Source organism: Convolutriloba macropyga, chromosome 13, assembly GCF_964194025.1.
Source record: "Convolutriloba macropyga chromosome 13, txConMacr16.3, whole genome shotgun sequence".
Classification (NCBI taxonomy): Eukaryota; Metazoa; Xenacoelomorpha; order Acoela; family Convolutidae; genus Convolutriloba; species Convolutriloba macropyga.
The window spans coordinates 1861652-1882571 of record NC_134480.1 but is presented as its reverse complement, the minus strand read 5'-3'; the positions used below and the strand labels follow the sequence as shown (position 1 = coordinate 1882571).

General features: G+C 35.4%; 1 protein-coding gene across 2 annotated transcripts in view; it reads right to left on the bottom strand.

Annotated features, from left to right (window-relative positions):
- Positions 1-20920, bottom strand: part of LOC142351992 (uncharacterized) — an 85626-nt gene that overhangs the window by 61017 nt on the left and 3689 nt on the right. Inside the window, exons 2-9 of one of the 2 annotated variants that reach the window (XM_075404288.1) lie at positions 20645-20760; positions 19780-19859; positions 16538-16587; positions 14496-14628; positions 7587-7913; positions 4621-4642; positions 4172-4252; positions 883-1074 (exon numbers count right to left, since the gene is read on the bottom strand). In XM_075404288.1, the coding sequence (XP_075260403.1) occupies positions 883-1074; positions 4172-4252; positions 4621-4642; positions 7587-7913; positions 14496-14628; positions 16538-16587; positions 19780-19859; positions 20645-20760 (1001 nt within the window). The remainder of the gene's footprint in view (positions 1-882; positions 1075-4171; positions 4253-4620; positions 4643-7586; positions 7914-14495; positions 14629-16537; positions 16588-19779; positions 19860-20644; positions 20761-20920) is intronic. The other variant, XM_075404289.1, reaches the window with a different exon arrangement.

The following is a 20920-nucleotide window of genomic DNA, read 5'->3' as shown; positions in this document are numbered from 1 at the left end:
TTATTCAACAAATCAGCTTTGCCTCGGAGTTTGATAATTCTTGATGACGACAACAACCGTGTGGCAATACTCTTCATGTCTGTTCGACTGAAAGAATATGCATTTGAGGTAATATTTGACAGAAAATGTTGTGAATAAACCTCATTCAAGACACTTTTCTCATCACTGCTAAAACTGAACGGAGCTCATCAACTTGACATTGGTACTACGGGTGAGGTCAAGGGTGCTGCAAACAGTATTTTCAGTGACAGCAAGTTGCTCATTACACGGCACAAAGCTGTTTTTAGCAGGTATATTATTTATACTCGCACTTGTCATTTTTTACCCGATGCGGTTCATCTGCATGCATATTGGCAGATATTAATAAAAACTAATTAGTAAATAATTGCATAAAAGTCCATCGGATTACTAATTGCGGATTATAACCATACGGAGATTCGCATTTACGTATATCATGGTCCTATAGAAGTTGTTTATAAATTAGAAATTAAAGAAACTCGCCAAATAATTGGCTAATTGAAACACTTTTCCGCGGAAAGCAGTAAATGATCTGCTGCAAGAGCAATTTGCCAAGTAATGCTAGAATCTTAGGTCTAAAATTGAGTTTTTATTGCGTGCGTACTTACTTTTGACGTTCAGTAATTATGCACTATATTGTCTTATTAAAGTCAATGGTTCAATGCGGCACATGAACAAAATAATTTATGGCTTGAAAAAAATTGTTTACGCTCGGCAGTATAAAAAAATTGTCATTGTGGCATTTCCAAAGTCCTCAGATTTTGACCGTTCCCCGTGTAATGTTCAAGACATTCAACTCGGTTAATCTGGCCCAGTAAGGACTTGTAAACTCTTAACAAACTTAGGATTTTAAACTCGACTGGCCTGTTTAGTGCTCCACACTCTTGTAAGCAAATGGCGATGAGGTCAGGGGACGGTTCCTTGCCGGGAGCTCCAATAGGCGAAAACTCCTGGCATTGCAACCACTGCAGCACAACCTCTCTCAGTCCCATTTTCGCTGGCATGTCCTCGTCGCCCGAGCTTTGCATGTTCACATTGAAGGTCGTCACGAACAATCTGAGAACAGAACAAAAAAATGACCCCAAACTCACAAATTTGCTGCTATAAAGTTTTTGAAGCGTAAAAACGTTGCAAAAAATCTTGGCACAAAATAGGGGGCGCGACCGCGGTGGGTTACGGTGGAACAATATGCAGCGCTTTAATTAGCAAAAAAATGAGAGCAAGTCACTTTAATACAGTCGGGCTTTTCCAATTTATCCCCTTTTTGCAGAGGATCCAAATCACAACAAAATTCCTTTCAACAACGTTTTAATAAACTAATTAAGCAAAGGAAAAACTTCCTACTTTAACTGACAATACGTTTTAAAATACTCGAGTTGAAATTAATCTAAACAAAACTAGCAAAAAATAGCAAGATCTAAATATGTAGTTAAAAAATTAATTATTCTTAAGCAGAATGCGTACAGTGATAGTATAGCTGTACGCAATCGGCTTTAGAATAATCATTTTTCTTATAACTACATATTTAGAATTCTGATATTTTTCGCTAGTTTTTTTTAGATTAATTTCAACTCGAGTATTTTAAAACGTATTGTCAATTAAAGTAGGAAGTTTTTCCTTTGCTTAATTAGTTTATTAAAGCATTATTAAAAGGAAGTTTGTGATTTGGATGCTCTGCAAAAGGAATTAACTGGAAAAGCCCGAGTTTATTAAGACTCCCTGCTCTTCTGCTAGAACTCCTCGTACACATAAGAAAAAGAGTGAATTGGTTAGAAGCAGAAAGATTTGACTGGTAAGAATGGATTGGTTCTATTTTTTAATCGATTGTTTTTGGTGTTAGATATTTTTGCAGATATTTGGGTTGAACAGATCAATCATAGCCTGCAAAAACAAATATAGCCGGCAAATTGCCAGAAAATAGCCACCGTTGACGCGCTTGAAGCACATTGGGATTGGAACAGAAAAAAAGTAGAGATAGAAATTTGCCGACATTTTTCTGTTTTTTAGTGTAAAAAGTGTTCTAATTTAGAGTGCAGTTTCAGTTACATTAAACTTCTGAAAGCTATTAAGCTTAATACTAATGTCAGCCAGCAATCTCTTTAATGAACTTTGATAACCTTATGCACTATGACTTAATGACAGTGCTTTATCGGCTTAACCCGTTTCTTCTGATTTTGATCTTTTCACTGTGACCGCTTTCACTACATTGCGTATCTCAATGAGTGAAGAATTTACAATCCATTCAGGAAACAGTGAGTGAATTAAGTCGGAAGTCAAGCGTGAAAATCGTGACTTATGAAAAATGAAAAACATGATCAAAAGGTAAAGCGAATTTAAAAAAGGAGAGCGCCTAAATAACAGCCGTTGAGAGGATGACGGTGGCTATCAAAAACATAGCAACATAATGCCAAATGATAAAAGTAAAAAATTATCAGACTTGTAGCTCAAGTTGACAAACTAAAGTAAGTGAACAAAAGGCACGTGTAAAGTTTGTCAGACCAAAATATGTAAAAATTTACGTATTCCTTGATAATTTACATACCTATTAAAATGAATTGACCTTCAATTAGAGTTTAAACCACAATTTTCAATTTCAATTAAATACGTAAAGGTATTAGCTCCGAAAGGTACTTCATTAATAGTCAAAACTGTTGTCATATGATTGGCCTGAAAACTCAATCTAAAGTGTATCAAATAAAATCGAACAAAAACTAGTAGTTAAACGATAGAAAAAAAATGCGTTTTTTGCCTTTAGAGCATGCTGAAATAAATGCTTGAAAATTGAAACCAAAAAATAAATCACTTCACGGCTATTAAGAGGGATAATACCAAAACACCAAAATGTTCTTTAAAACAAAATAAAGGTATTTTGACGCACGTTGCTCAAACAGCCAACTAATTGATTAGAAAGAAAAGCAAAATGATACAAAGATACAGAAGCAAACGAAAAAGCAACCGCAAACCTTAAATTGGGCATTTTTATAATCTTTGAATTTACATCAAAACATAGCGGGCAGATTGCCAGAAAATAACCGCAAAAAATTTGTATATCTGCAGTCTCGAAAAGAAACAGCCCAAAAAAAGAAACTTCTATTTGTTAAATGCTGAGATGTAAATTTTGTTTCAGAATCTATTTTATATATTGCTGGATCTATTAGCTGCCCTCAATAAAACTTCAGTTGGAGTGGCCCACACACATTTGAATTATCTCTGAATTAAAGTAAAAAGTCAATTTCAGTGAGAAAGTCATTTTGGAGAGTGAGGAAAGTCACGCGTGACCAAATACTTAATCACGTGAATGAACAAAAAAACCAGCTCCACTAATAGTGAAAATAACTCCACGTACGCAATTCAGTTGAAATTGTATGAACGAATGAACAAAAAGCAGATTTGAATTGTGTGACGTCGTAACATAAATCTTGACGACGAAATAAAAAACCAAGAGAAGGCCAATAATAGCAACAGCTATCGCTATTAGCAGTGTTAGTTTGTGGTTACAAGGCATGAATTTGTACACTCAAGTATTAATCTCAGATGGCTGTTCTAAAAATTTTGTAAGCTAGATACAAAGGATGCTCATCATGCATGTCAATTGATGAGGTTTGAGCTCTAATGGCTGTAGCGTCCCGTGTACCTCTAAAATTATTCTGTCTATTGCAGATAAGACAGAATATCACAGTGCAAAACTGTGTCCGATTATTGCTCTTGAACACCAGTATTCACAGACAAATTTGATTGAGATCGCTTTCAATTTTAATACTAGGTGGCCAATTCGATATACATGAAGTAAACATATCATTTGTAGGTCCGCTTAGTCTTTAGCACAAGTATTTCATGGTTTACCGATGTAAGTCATTTTCAGGTCTTAAAAATCACTAATAGTTGCCTGGACTTCAAAGTTAATTTTTGAAATTAGCAAAAAAATTTACATTAATTAAACTTATTTGTGAAAAGCTTAAAGTTCAGGATTTACGCCGCCTGAAAGACTCTTAGAAAACCAGAACTTTTCTGCAAAATAAAGGTAGTCAAAAAATGAGTTCGAGTCAGATAAGAGCTTAGCTTTGCTCTCTTCTTGGTGAAATAGAAATGGCCAAAAATATCAATCGTTAGCTCATCATTTATTATCATAAATAGCAAAACATTTATTACTCACCTGAGTTTTCTGAACTCGACATATTTCTGGTCTTCTGGGTTCGTGAAGATTTTAGGCCGTCTACTGGCGGGAGAAACTGGCCTGAAAAAAAAGGATACCTTTTAACATATCTTATAAATTTGAAAATTTTAATCTCCAGGTGAAAGTATTTTTTCAATTTTTTTTTTCCATTTTCGCTATAGTATATACTTATGCACATAATTCAGAACATTTTTCTTTCATTTCAATTCGTCAACCAGCTAATTTGCGCGACACTTTTGCAGTGAGCGAGAACATGCAGTCCGCACAGTAGTCTCCCACAGTCAATTGATGGTGAAAGTTATAGATGTTTTTTAAGATACTAATTGGCTGCTGGAAAAATTATTATTCCAAAAAAACAGATGCGGACAGATGTGGTAGGATGAACAGTAGGCGGACCAGATTTTCTAAATTGAAGAAGTCTTCCTTACCTGCTAGACGAGTGACCTCCGTCTAAAACAAAACACGCAAAATGTTAGACTAACGATTGCAAAGAAAACAGAAATTATTTCATTTTGCCAACCCGTCCCCAAAATAGTATTTAAAAATAGCCTGAGATATGTTTTCCAGCAATAAGAACATATTCTCATTAAATTTAAGAACCAAAAAAGCCGGCGGCTTGCCGGAAAATAGCCGCGATATAAGCTTGTGGCCTTCCATGAAACGAAACAACAAAAACGAAATAAGGTAGACATATTGACCACCAGTCCTTTAAAGACCACTGGACTTTTTGGGTTAGAATTATACTGTCATTTTTATGAGACACATACGCTCTATAAGGAAAAAGCCCTAATAGAGCTTTTTCAAAACTATTCCCAAATCAAAAACTCAAAACTCTAATACTCAAGAATTAGTGAATATACGTTTGGGACTACTTAGATGCACACTATTGATCTTTAACTAGTAAATTTTCATAAATTTTAAAGTTCCATATGTGAGTTCAGAAGTCATTTTTAAGAGTGAGGTAAGTCTTGCAATTGACCTAAAAACAGAACAAATGACGTCACGCCCCGAAATTTTACCTGCAAAGCAGTAGAAGTCACTGAAGTTGAAAAAGTCAATGTCAAGTCATGTCGCAAGAATCATCGATGGAGACAACGAATTAAAAAAACAACGATGTCCCCAATAATCGCAGCTATCGCTTCGCAGCTAACAATAAAACAAAACATAGCCCGCAAAGTGCAGGAAAATAGCCGCCGATGAACCGCTTGATGCACATCAGGATTGAAACAGAGAAAGAAAAAAGAAGAGACAGAAATTGACCAAGTTTCTTTTTTTCAGTTTCTTTTCAGTTTAAAAAAGTGTTCTAATTTGGCTTAGTGTTTGAGTTGGACTCCAGAACTACACTTAATTCAGCTTCTAAACTGAAAGCTGTTCAGCTGAATACAACTGCCAGCTATCAATCACTCTAATGAACTTTGATAACCTAACGCTCTATGACTTAATGAACGGGTTTTATCGGTTTATCCCTTTTCTTTTGATATTGCTCTTTTGATACTGAACGTATTTACTACATTGCGTAATTCAATCCATTCAATTGAAACAGTGAGTGAGGTAAGTCAGAAGTCATGCGTAAAAATTGTGACCTTTGTAAAACAAAAACGTGATCAAAAGGTAAAGTGAGTGCAAAAAAAGGAGAGCGCATAAATAATAGCCGTTGAGAGGCTGACGACGGCCATTAATCAGATTACAAATTATCTTAAACACAGCATAAAACATCGAAAAACACCAGGTAAATGAAAATTTAAAATACCGCTAGCTTGCATTTGCTATATTCGACGTAGCAACATTGCTCACCTGCAATTCCAGTTAGGAACTTTTTGCGCTAATTTCTGCTTGTGCATTTTGCCGACACTTCTCATCTGCGAATTTTGTATTGAAAAACAATAATTTAGTAGGTAGGAACAATTTTGAGGAGCTGTTGAAAACAATAGACATTTGGTGGCGACTGTGCGGGGTGACGGGTGAAATGAGGTGGAGTGGGAGAGGGAGGAAGTTGGGCGAGATTTAGGGGAAATGTGCGTTAAAGGGGAGAGGGGTAAAACTCTAAGAACCGCCCTTCGCATCATAAATTGATGTCTTTTAAACTGTTTCGGTGAACCCCATACTCAGATACTTAGAGACTATTGAGCCGTAAGAGGTTAAAAGAATTGGCTCCAGAAAACTGCAACCAGAAAAACCTCGGAAGATAAGAGTTAAGATTTAAGTCGTTTCACATAAATTTTCCCAAAATCGCAAAAAGACACATAACTAACACCCTAAGCACGTGACCTAAAAAGTGTTCGCAAACATGCATAAAGATCGAGTTGATTGCTAAAAACCATAGCTTGATAAACACAGAAATAGTTGGAATGTTTTTTGCAGGGACATTTTATTTGTTGTATTTTGAGATACTTTAGCCGTAAAAAAGAAAGGGAACCTTAATAATTTGATAACTGCCGAGCTACCACCATCTCTTTTTACCCGTTGGATTAAAGCTGGCAATTTCTTTGAAAAACATAGATTTTCAAAAAAGTTTCAAAATTAAAATTTTTATCTCGGAAATGGCGGTAACCAATTGGCGAACAGTGCGCTTAACAACACCAGCGGGAAGGTAGATAAGATTTCAAAAATTCGATTGCTGTTAGAACTGTATTTGCAGTAAATCCTATGGCTTATTCGAAATTTTAATTTTAAATAAATCTTAAACGCATTTTTTGAATATATATATATATATATATATATATATATATATATATATATATATCAACAAGTTGCCTTTGGGACGACCACAGCAGGGAAACGTTGACATTTTTTCTCATGCAAAATATATCAAAAAAATCCTTTTACAAATTTTTGATCTCGCAAACGGAGAAAATTTTTGAAGTGGTCAGTTATGAAGACAGGATCAAAACAATGCTGACAACTTAGAGTGAGAAAGCAAAGAAAAAAATTGATTCAGAATCAGAAACTGTAGTTTTTATTTTTTTAACCCCAGGAATATTTAACATCAGTTTCTGATCTGTAAGCATATCAGGCATTACAATTAAAGGGGATAAAGCATAGAGGACAACTTTTTAGATTATTTAGTAAGCTTCTTTACCAATACGACTACCCCTTTTGTGCACTGAGGATGAACTGTGGAAAGACTGTAATAATAAAAAAAATTGGAACTGACATTAACACAAAATTTAACCTCCTTGCTTAAAAAAATGGCAAGAACTTAGTTGACAAAAAGCACCAGCATTGCGGCAAAAAGGGCTTTGCTCAATTTAGTTTTGCGTCACTTTTTTGCCATTTTTTAAAATTTAATACGACAAAAAGCTTTATCAATTGCTGTTCAAAATTGTAAACAGATCATTTCTTAATTTGTGTCATCGGGAATAGTTCCGCGATACATTTTTTGACATGTACTCACATTGCGTGGATCGATTATTTCCTGATGGGTCCACCTGCAATGAGCCTCCACGCTGACCGTGATTGGGCGAAAGATGGTGAAACGTCTTGCTTCTAAGAGGTTGATCGTTACGAGGAGACCCAAGATCCAAATCGCCATAACTTGCCGTCAATTCGTGCTCCGCCGAGGACGTTAAAACTGTCTGGGGAGGTATCGGTTGACGTTGTTGAGTTGTCTGACCCCTTACAGCGTTTCGCAGCCTTTTGGCTTTCGTTGAAAACTGTTCCACCCACGTTTTGTTTTTGTTAAGCCAATCAGAGGACAGCATGTGCTCGGAGGCAGATCTGACTGAAATTGCAGCGCTTAATACCAAGTAAACAACCCGTACTTCTACTGCGTTTAATCGTTTTTTTGGGCATATGCCAGTCTTAATTAAGTGTTTAAGGGCATTGCTTGAGATAGATTGAAAGTGCCACCAATTAACAAATACATCGAATTTCCTTTTCTATTAGAATAAAAAGTAAGATTTTTTGTAGCCTAATACTTTTGGGAAGTATCTAGTACTATCTCAATCAAATCGTGTGAATGCAATGCAATTTCTTTCGATTATCTTTGAGGAAGATTTTCTTCGAGTAATTTGAGGCAGAAAAGAAGTATAGAAACTTACATGAAAAGATCATAATTTCATCAACATAGAACAAAGTCATAGTTTCGACATTTCCGCTCAATATTATGTATAACTATCTGTTCGCGTAACAACACATTAATGTGTTTTGGCGAAACATATGTTATAACTACCACAAATATTCACACAACCAGTCATTGCCCAAAATTTCTGGATCGGTTTTACAAATACATCACAAATTGGTTACGGCTATCGAACTAATTACTCAGAACCTCATTGATTCGAGCAGACGCATCTGTTAAGAAGTTACCAGATCGAGGCCAATTATTGTTAGCATAAATAAAAATCAGAGAACACAACAGTTCGAAGACATATTAAATGATAGAGCGAATATGCGGACTTCAACTGAACCGATTCCTACAACCATTGAAAAGAAAAATTTTGTAAAGTAAGCCGAAAACTGAAAATCATTAAGAAAACTGAAATAAAATGGTTACTGATTATTGGTTCAGAAAAGCACAGTGACTCAGAAATAACGAGAGAAAAACTATTGTTGCTCAGAATCTGAATCACTTGCATTGTTCTTTAGGAATGTTAGCCACATCTTAATACATTGAGGATTATTCAAAATGGATAATTCGAACATAAACGACTAACGTCGGGCGAATTGCTCTCAAACGATGGGCAAGCGGTTGGCTTCCGAAGGTACCAGATGGGGATTAGGGCTGCTAGCATTGGGGGAGCTAGTTCGAGCGGTGTGGGGGCCTGGGGGAGGTCAGCTTGGGACGGCTGGACGAGGGGGTCCAAATCGCCACGTTGAGGAGGGTGGGCGTGGGAGTACTGGTAGGGGGGTTGCTGTTGAGTGAGGTGGTTGACTGAGGGGAATCAACCTCTTAAGATTAAAAAACGGTCACACACCGTCAATTTATGTCCCCTCAAAAGAGTTTCGTTGAATCGGATACTTAGAGACTAGTACGCCAATAGGCTGTAAGAGAATTTTGTGTCCTCCGGGCGTTACCTGTTTATCTATTCTTGAGGACGAAAATTCTAATAGGTCAGACAGAAAATCGGTCAAGCAAAAAATGGCATTAAAAAGGCCACGGGACTAATATGATTGCTACAAACTTCGTTGACCTTCGATAAACTTTATAGGTCCTTGGCTGTCAGCCAAACTCTAAGAACTACCCTTAAGACCATGAAATTATGTCTGTAAAAGTTTCGGAATCGCATACTTAGAGACTAAAGCCTTAACACCACTCCTCAAAACAGTTTTGATTGAATTGCAACCTTAAGATACCGTTTAGGCTTATGGCTCTAAGAGAACTTAATGATTTCTGGACGCTACCTGTTTATGCTGTTTTGAGGAAGAGATGTCAAAAGGGCTAGACAAAAAAATCGGTCAAGTGAAAAATTGTATCAAAAAAGACAACAGGACTATTATAATTTCTACAGCAGGAATACTATAAACTACAAGTTCAGAGCAATTAAAAACATACTGGCCACCTAGTAAGCCAAACAGTGAAATTTGTGTGAAGTTTCATTCGCCTTAAATCAATTCCAATTTTTTTTGCGCGGCCAGTTCATTTTTAAATTAATTTGAGAGAAACGACGGTGTGCAATGCATTAAACCGTTCAATGAAATTGGCCGTCCAAGAAACCATGAACCATAGCCTAACCACTGTCCACGAGTTTGAGCATTTAATTAGCCTGAGACTTTAACAGCCAAATTTGATAACAAACAACTTGAGACAGCTTGTTCTTGTGAACCGTGATGAGAGTTGATCTTCTTAATTGTCTTCTTAAAGACCTGCTAATTGTCTTCTTAATACACAAAAAGTATTGAGAACCACTCTTCTTAAATTAAACCTCAAATTACCCTGCAAATTTCTGGAAAACAGCTGCCATTGATTCCCATAACCCGGATTGTGATTTAAAGAACAGCAAAGATGAAAAAAATTGCACAAAAACACTTTGAATATGCTGAATACATTGATGGCAGTCAGTAGTCAGACATACTTCTATTTCTTAATTAGAATATACAGGGGCTAGTATCGTAATCGATAATCATTAGAGCAGCGGACAACTTAAATTGGGCTTCATGGCTTTATCCCGTTTTCATTTTTGCTCATTTTCTTTTTATACTGTCTCAGACAATGTTGATTTCAGATTGTTTTGCTGAGCAACGGCATTTCAAAACACTCTGAGCAGAACGAAAAGTTCAGTGAAATTAGCCTATAGAAGTCAAGATTTTGCGCAAAATGTTCAACAAGCTGTGATTTAAGGCAAAGTAAAACAAAATTTTATTCGAAGAAGTAAAGAACATAACAGTACAACTACTGAAATATATTCCAAAGAATCCACCAAAAACTAAAGAATACTGTACCGGACCAGCAGAGAAATTGAACAATGCCAGCCAAAAAGTCTTAGAAGTTGAGAGAAAAAAAAATATACGCATTGCTAAAAATCCTGAAGATTATATCCTATAAGCCAAATTTTATCCATTTGAATACATCCATTAACCCGGGCAAAAATTTTGAGCCATTTCCAAGAGCTAATAAAGTTTCACTGGTCCTTAAAGACCTACAAACTCAAAAGACAGATTTTAAAAACTTGATTTTAAAAACAAATTGGTAATTTTTTTTTAAATCGCTTAAATTCGTATAATAGTGCTTTTGCCACGAATGGTTATTCTGCTTTCATCACAACAAACTTGTTAGGTACAAGCTTTTGCCACCACAAAACGGGTAAATTAATAAAGGAGAATAATACAGCATGTATTTAAATGGATCATTGTCGCAACCGATATCCGAACTTGTTTTGCCCGATTGAATGCCACAAATCGTAAATTACCACATAGTGGAGGGCCCATTCAGCTTAGAAAAATCTTAGAGTAAATGAACAACTGATCGAAGCCGACAGTTAACAGTTCAATTGAAAGTTTCACTGGTCGGCGACAAAGCAAAGATGAGAATCAATTCGAAGCTGCCCAGGTCTAACCACTAGGTCTAGCAAAATGAAGATTTTCCGATTTTGAAAGAAAGCAGAAAGCTAAACTGACCTTTCTGAAAGTAAAGTAAAAAGAACAAACTGACGTCTTTCAGATTGAAAAGCTCAAAAGTAGTCAAAAATCAAACAAAAATTGCAGAGACAATAATTACCCAAGTGGAACGAACCCCTATTTGATAACTTCTAGTTTTTCAAATATTCTAATCTGAATATAATTCTTATCTTCGTATTGTTAAATAGTTTAATTGCTCAAGTATCTCAGTGCCATCCTCCACTTGCCTTCTCATGATTCAAAATTCTGTATAAAATAAGAACTTCTCTTTATTGTTCCGTCCCTTCTTGAGGGGGCAGGAACTATATACTCAACTGAGTTTTTTTTGTTCAGATAATTTTGACCGATCGATATTTTCATCGTAGAGAGTAGTGAGTGGTATCATTAAAAAGACCGTCCAGCGTAGAATATGGAATTTAAAAGATTTTTGAATTTAGTTTTCTAGAGCGAGTTGTCGTGGTTTAAATTTTTGTGAATATTAGACCAATTTGCGTTCCGAAATAAGCTTCTCTAGTCAACTTTGATTCAATTTGCCGGAAGTACACACCCAAAAACAACAAACACAATCTTTGCAAACTACAAAAGGAGCAAATCCTACTTCCACTTCCATTGAGAGCATTCTGGAAACAAAACTTTGCCGTTTTTTGCTAACTTTACTCTATGACTATCAAAAAATCAGCATTTACTTTTGATATTTTAAGTAACAAATTATCTAGATCTATAACATTCGAAACAGTTGAGTGTTCTTAACGAACAAACAGCAATCGAAAAAACTGGTTTTGGTCCACTCTTGGACTGTTACAATCCAAAAAAAATCGGATTGTAATCAAAAGGTCTTTTTTTAAAAAGAAAATTTCGATCTTCACTATGTTAATTAAAGAAAGAACCATTCAAATCAAAGCTCAATGTTCATAGGTCCAATTGGCTTCATAAGCAGTTCGAAACCAATGCATCTAGTTTCTTTACTAAAAAATTTTGGTCGTTTTCACTTCTAAAAATGTTTGATTTTCAATTAAACAATGGCTTATTGAACTTCGCCAATAATTTTCTCTTAGCTTAGTGTCAATAATTTGTAGCTTAGTGTCAACAAAGAAAGAAAAATTCTTCTTCCTGTTTTTTAATACTGAATAAAAGTTAAATCTTCTGTGCGCGTTAAGTTATTGTTTTCTCACTTTGATTCTACTATCACAAACTTTTTTTTAATTTTCAGGCATTGGCCGGATTTTCATGTCTTTTTTTCTCGTTTTGTCACATTATCACATTATTGAAATTTCGCATATTACATTCTGGGCGTTCAAAAAACCCAATTAAAACTTTTGAAACCCAAAAAAAACTTTAAAGGCATGGATTATGGTTTTAACGGCTTCGACACCCCTTCCCCGAGGAATTTTTTACATTTGTCTCTAACTCTCATTTTTACTTTCTACTTTTTAGTCCTACGAAATTTCCTGGGCTTTGACATGTCTCATTGGCTTTTTATGAAAGAAAGCATGAACCTATATTCTGATAGGTAGCTGAGATGAGTAGATAGCTGATGGTTTTCACGACTTTGAAAACAATTGTTTTAAAAAACCACACATTTTTTTACTTGTATTTTGTCCATTTGTTAATTAGTCTCGTATTTTACAGTTCACACATGACAATCTTGTCGTCGAGAGAAAGTGCAAGTGTAAAAAATCTAATGTTTATAAAGATTTGGTTAGGAATTTACTGGCTTCGACACAGTTTTTTCGCAAAAAAATGCAAAACTAATTTTTGATTTTTGCCTAAATTTCACGCTCCTTTTGTATACGTAAGACCTTCTGAATAATTACAGGTGTCAAGCGCTTCATATCAACAAACAAAGGAAGCTATTTAATTATTTCAATTTGTAGCTAATGGCTTTCATGTTTCTGAAAACCGTTGTTTTCAAAAAATACAAACCTATTACTTAATTTTGCCAGTTTTTCTCCTTTTGTCTATCTATTACCTATTCTCATTAGGGAGAGCTCGCATACCACATAATTTTCGTTCGAGGAACAAATTTTGAGGGGCAAAATATGCCTTTACAGCGTTTCCTCGCAATTTTAAATTGAATTTTTGTTTGTTGTCTCTTTGTTATTCTTTTTGTATCAGCATAAAATATTGAATCAAGACAGGTCCTAATGCCCTCCTGGAGAGGCGTATATGATCATAAACATAATAGATGCTTACAAGCGCTATCTAACGGTTGTCATTAGTTTGAAACTAATTGTTTTTAAAAATTTAAGCCAATTTTTTAACTTTGGTGTTTTTCGTTCTTTTTTGTCTTGTTACCGAGCCTTATTATGGAGTGATCCCATATCTTTTTATTGAAGTACAAGTTGTTTTTGTTTAGTTTCAGTTTTATCTGACGCTATTATGACATTGTAAAATTTTCTTTTTCTAAAAATGGACACAAAGTTTTGGATAAAACTAATGTTTGTTGTTATTGTTTGATTTTGTTGTTCGCCTTGACTTGCTTTCTTAATAATGGCTGTTCTTATCAATCTAATGTGGCATTTTTTACTCCTCTGCGTTGGATGCGATCTTTCTGTTCATACACATGTTTTTTTGATAAATACTTGAACTTTTGGGGGTTTTCTATTATTCCTCATTTGGTAGACATTTATGCCAAAAATGCGAATGACCTGGGTCGTAACTTGATGTGCAAACGCACATTACCGAGCCTCCTTGTATTGTAAATTTACGATCAAGCACTCCCAGCAGATTAAATCAACGTGTTTTTCAAAGGGTGGTTAAGCGTAGCTCTTATATACCGTAATGCCCTTGGACTTTATTAGTTCATCCCCCTTTTTGTCAAAATCTCAAATCGGCCATGAGAATCGCACGCATATAGACTAACACGACACAAATAATTGCTGAAAACTTTGGTTAGTTTCACGATAGGTTCACAAAAGCAGTGCTAGTTCATGGTTTCAGATTTATATAGTATTCAGTGGGCGTCAAATTGTGTTCCATTGACAAGTTGTCCATCTGTTGCAATCGAGGGTCTTTCCCATTATAGCCCTCCATTATGGTATAATTATCATGATTGGGGGGCTAGAGGTTATCTGACCACTAAGCTGGGGAGGGGGGAGCTGTAATGGGAAGGACCCGTAATCGAAACCGAGTTGAATGTTAAAAATAAGACCACTATAAACTGTCCCGAATATCTTCCAAGAACAATTACTGGATTTTTTTAATTTTTAGCCAGAAACCCGTAGAGTGACAAAACAGTAAAGTTAACCTGAGTAGAGTTGCTGTACTTTCTGCATTAGTGAAAAGTAGTTGTCTTCAAGCTGTTTGAATTTGCCACTGAGACGAATCTCCAATTTGCACAAATCAGGAGCAAAATCTGATTCGAATTGACTGCGTGGTTCCTAAGATCAAAAGTATCCACAGTATCTGGCATTAAAAGTTTGCAATAAAATCGTTATTAAAGAGATTCATTGTTATTATGTTTCACGCCCACCCTAGCCCTGACTAAATACGCACGTCTGTTTTGTCATCAATTCCCTCTCATACGATCAACATTGACTAGTAATGTCAGAAATCTTGGTACGTAATATAAAAAAACATAGCTGGCAGACTGCCAGAAAATAGCCGCAATAGATTCGTAGATCGGCAGTCTAAAAAAAAACAGTAAAAAAGACAGACCAAAAAAATTAGTTTTTTCATTGAAGGCTGATATGTTATATTTTGATTAAAAATCTGTATAAAGTTATTGCTACCTCTATTAGCTGATCTCAAATAACCTTCATTTAGAGTGACACACACCCATTTGACCTTATCTCTTTGAATTAAAGTAAATAAAAGTCAATTTCAAAGTGAGGAAGTCATTTTTGAGAGTGAGGTAAGTCAAGTGTGACCAAAAATTTAATCACGCGCATGAACAAAAAACTCGCTCCACTAAGAGCGAAAAATGACGTCACGCATGCCATTCAGTTGAAATTGCATGAACGAATGAACAAAAAGTGGCTGTGACGTCATATGGTCGTAACAAAAATCATGACGACGAAATAAAAAAACATAGCAGGACAAGTCCTGACGTACAATTCAAAGAATTTTCATTGACTTAACAAACAACTAGACCTAGAACGGACAATGAGTGAATTGGGAAAACCATTTCTAAAAAAATCAGATGAAAAAAACCAAAAAAAAACAGAAAATCAATGACAAAATGCTGCTATGGAGAACAAAAAACCACAGTGAGATATGTAATTTTGATTCTAACAAAAAACTTGGTCCAGAATGAGCTGTGAATGGATTGGGAAAACTATTTAGAAAAAAATCCGATCCAAAAAATCGAAAAAAACAGTAAAAATCAGAGGGAAATTGCCGCATGTGAACAAAAAACCACTACCGAGAAACCGATTTTTTGTTCAAACACCGTTTTCTCACTCTACTTTAAAATTAGAGCGAAAAAATTCACGCCGCAAAACCACTCGCTTTTTCGCTCCATTTCCTGTTTCGGCGTGACCAAAATCACCACTCCAATTTGACTTCAAAAATCATGAAAATGTGTGAACAGATCTTAAAACAAAAAAAAAAGACAGCGCCCCAATACAATTCAAATTCTTTGAATTGTAAAAAACCAAGAGAAGGCCAATAATAGCCCCAGCTATCGCTGTGCGGCTATTAATAAGAACTGGTGTTTAATGCATCTCAATGAGGAAATCTGATTGTTTGAAACTTACAGTATCAATGTATCTGATGTATTTTGTAAATTATATTTTTTCTATTGATTGAAAACAGTTGGTTTTTTGAATTGAATCCTGGAGCAGAAAAAGGAACGTTTTTATAGTACTCACATAACCATATAAATCTCATTACCGAAGCGACACCCGATCACTAGCTCGACCAGGTATCTTATTTAGAGATGTCAAAAATACTAACATACGTACGTCTATAAAGATGAGATATCATAGGTGTCATTAACGATAGGCGGACGAAAAACAATAGACCCGAGAAAATGCTTAAAGTTGGTCAAACATAAACCGACTAACAGGGGGAGCAGCTCAGAAAAGGTTTTATGGGTAGTTAAGGTACTTTATTTCAGAATAAGAGCAACTTGGATCACTCAGGAATGAAGAACGAAAGCGTGAAAAAGTCACATGAGAAGTCAAAGAATGTTCTAGAACAAACGCGCAAAATGGTCAAGCAAAATTTTGGCATAAAAAGACCCACGTTTACTAATTGCTTCAAACTTCGAGAGCAATTAAAAACTCTTTTTAGGCACTCAAGTTAGGGATGTATACAGCAATTTCAAAATGTAATTTGGCAACTAACCAACGAATGGTAGCATACGGTAATGATGCGATGTCCAGTCCCAATCAGATCTGAAACACAGTCACTTTCATCTCATTTCATCTCAACCATAAATATAATTCCAAAATTCCACAGATTGAGCTGCGCCACATCAATTTGATTTCTTTATTGATGTTTATTAATAATTAAAGAAACCAGTCTGATTGAAAAGGAAACATCTTCAACGTTTTTAAAATATTCAATACAGGAAAGAGCTTTGATCCCTCATCTGATACGTCTTAGTAGATAGTTTTCTGTTACAGAGGATGCTCAAGATTTCGTCGCGATATCAAGGCAAAAATCAAATCCAATGTAAAACAGATTCTTGATCAAAAATAAGTTGTAACACAATTATTCAAACACAAACCACTTGCTAATTAAAGTCCAAGACTATAAATATCAATTTAAAACGCAGATTCAATTAACCTAAATTTTTGATTTCAGCTTTCCAATTTAAACATCTTTGCCTCAAACCCCCAGTTTTTTTGATTTTTTAAATGGCCGATTTTTTTGACAGAGATACAAAGTACTAGCAGTGAAAAACTGAATGCATTGCTGAAGAGATTTTCAATTTTTCCCCATTTTGCGGAGACTTATCTTGACCCTTATGTTGAGCTGCAAAATTACAAATACTTTTTATAAAAATGATATATCATGTCTATGGATATGAGAAGCCACCACTCAAAAAAGATTGAGCAGACTCAGTAGCTTTTTACTAAGTATCTTTTCGATGATATGACTAAAATTACGAAAATAAATTATAAATTATAATGATCAATTAAAGTTTTCATGCTCTATCGAAAACGTGTCCTTTATTCAAAGCGCTTAGAGTAGTGAAAATGAGGACACGTTCAAAGTATAGGGAACAGCTTTCGTCACAAATTCAATTATTAAGACAACTTCAAATATTGAAAACGCTTCTACTAAAGTTTATTTGCACAAACAGCTAAAACTTTTATTTGCAAGCTAACTGAGGAAAAATGGGTTTCAAAAAATTTGGTTTCTTGATACTTCATATATAGCAATTCATTGTATTATCTAATAATTCATAGACATCTTTCAATAACTTGATCTTTTTATTTGTTTCAGCTGGTATTCTTCTAACATTTTGTTAAGGGCCGGCCAGTTTTTGTCTGGAGTGACTCCAAATGTACTCAAAGTGGTTGTTTGATTGACAAATTTACTTATGAGAAATTTTGTAATAATTTGTTTGTCTCATCTCTGTTTCTGAAAACAAGATTTTCAAGAAAGCATACAACTAAATCGATCAAGCAGACCATCAAATCACTACACAGCTATTGTTCAACAATTCTTTCCAGTAGGATAACTGAGGCTAACCCTGGGGCAAGGGTGAGTTTTAAAATATTAAATTTTATACAAGGGCTGTCATTTCAGGGGTTGGAACATTATGTTCACAAAATTTACTACCTCGAGACGTTTAACATTCTATCTACAGTGAGAATCTGAGATCCGATAAACCCCACACTAACACCCACCTCACCCGCTCATGGGACTCAAACCCAAAGATTGGAAAAATTGCAATGCACTCTAACTGAACCCCCTCCCCTGGAGCCAGAATTATTGGCAAAAAACAATCAACTCACCTTCATCGCAGCTTTACATTCACAATAATTTAAAAAAATTCAAATAGATGCTTTTAGTAAGTACTAGTTGTTTTGGTGAAGTAATTTCGGCAGAGATAGTTTTCTCGGAATCTAAATTTATAACAAAATTTGATCCGATTTTTTATCATATTTTAACAGAATTGATTTTATTGTTTTTAGTTTTTTGTTTCATGGTTTTGTTTCAAGATAATCATAAATTTGTTTGAACCAAATTTCCATTTCTCGCTAGTGGCTTTTTGTTCACATGCGGAATTTTGACTCAATTTTTTTCGAAATGGTTTTCCCAATTCACTCATAGTCCGTTCTAGGTCTAGTTTTTTGTTTAGTCAATGAAAATGTTTTCAATTGTAAGTCCAGATTTGTGCTGCTATGTTTTTTTAAGATCTGATCACACATGTTCATGATTTTTGAAGCCAAATTGGGGTAGTGATTATGGTCACGACGAAACGGAAGTGAAGCGAAAAACGAGTGGTTTTGCGGCGTGAATTTTTTTCTCTCTAATTCTAAAGTAGAGTGAGAAAACGGTGTTTGAACAAAAATTCGTTTTCTCGCTAGTGGTTTTTTGACACATGCGGCAAATTCACTCTGAATTTTACTGTTTTAAATTTTTTGGATCGGATTTTTTTTCTAAATGGTTTTCCCAATGCATTCATAGTTCATTCTAGGCCTAGTTTTTTGTTTGAACCAAATTTTTATTTCTTGCTAGTGGTTGTTTCTGCAGATGCGGCATTTTGACATTAATCTTCTGTTTTTTTTCAAAATTTTTTCTGATTTTTTTAGAAATGGTTTTCCCCAGTTCACCCATAATTGGTTTTAGGTCTAGTTTTATGCTTAGTCAATGAAAATTCTTTGAATTGTACGTCAGGACTTGTCCTGCTATGTTTTTTTATTAAAATGAGAACTTTCCGCAACGCAAGCAGAATAGAATCACCTATAAAAACATTTCACTCCCCTGCAAGTGCAGTCATTTATCCGGTTATGCAAACATAGCCGGCAGATTGCCGAAAATAGCCGCGATAGACGCTTGGGGCCTTCCATGAATTGAAAAAACTAAAGAGATTAGATAGACAGATCGACCATCAGTCCTTTAATAGACCACTAGACTTTTTGGGTTAGCTTTGGACTGTCATTTTTATGAGACACATAAGCTTTTTAAGGAGAAAACCCTAACAGGGCTTTTCAAAATTTGGATCTCTTCCGTTTGTGCCCCCTCAGCTTAGTGGGCGCATATTAATTGCACCCCCCCTCCCCCCGACGCACGAGCAAAATATTTTACATAATGACTTACTATGTAATGGCACGTGCTCTGTAACTGGGAGGCGCATAACGTACTGGGGGCACAAACGGAGAAGATCCCAAAATTAATATTCAAAATCAAAAACTTGAGGGGTTGGAACATTATGTTCACAAAATTTACTACCTCTAGAGACGTTTAACATTCTATCTACAGTGAGAATCTGAGATCCGATAAACCCCATACTAACACCCACCTCACCCGCTCATGGGACTCAAACCCAAAGATTGGAAAAATTGAAATGCACTCTAACTGAACCCGCTCCCCTGGAGCCAGAATTATTGGCATAAAAACAGTCAACTCACCTTCATCGCAGCTAATGACAGTCTGTGCGTCAATTGGAACTGCATGTTGGAAGTTCAGTTCAACATCGAACAAGAAAAGTCTAAACAGAATACGACACTAGTAGACGTAATTAAATGTCTCAACTATTGATCCTATCACCCCATTTACGTAAATTGATCCTCTCTATTATGGAAAAGTATTGACTTTCTCCAATTTGCGAGTAAAAAGATCCATTAAACATTGTAAAAACACTAGTCTTTTTAATGATTAGCCCTACAATCGTTTTACGTAAGCAGGAAAATCGACTTTGAGGTACTGGTTTTACCTCTCATTCTCAGACTTCTAGACGTATACTGTAATACTGCGAATGAAAAAAGAATGAAATGCTTGGGCACAAAGATTTTGAAAACATGAATACTAAATAGAGCAAAATAGTTGTTTTGGATGCACGATAGACTGACTATGTTAGGCGGGTAGCTTAAGTGGGATTTCGGTTTTTCTTCTTCAACCGGTCATGCAGTAATATTTTCAATTTAAGTAGCAATGGTGATATTGATAGGTGATTTGATTGTCTTTCCACAAGTGACTGGAAGCGGTGACTTTCCACAAGCGGCGACCTCTCTGCATCGATTGTCGACATCAACACTTCACTTATTGTGGTAGATAATCTATACTCATCGTATCACATCTCAATTCACTTCTTAAGTTATTTCATTTATTAAAAGTCTATCGCCCGTAGCACATCACTTGATTTATTGCCTTGAAGTGTTATTTTGTTCAGAAGGTGGTTAGATCACATGAAACTATGATACGATCTCGCAGCTCTTAAAGGACTCATTCCTGTTCCATCTAGCTCTATGTTATTAGTGAGTTAGTTAATCCTACCCTATGTACCCAATGTAGAGGGATGTGGTCTTCCTCAGAACCAGAACCCATGCCTCTGTCTTCTCTGAGCTGTTGCCACTCGAGTCTAGCCTCTTGTAGGAGCAGTGACTGATATCCTGAAAATAAAAATTAAATCATTTTCAGTTCCACAGGGCAAAATTGAGTTTTAGAAATTCGAGTTCTGGTCTAAATGTCAAATTACATAAAAAATAGTTCAAATTATGGAACAGATCACCCTGAAATCACTATAACAATTTATTACAATTCAAAGCATTT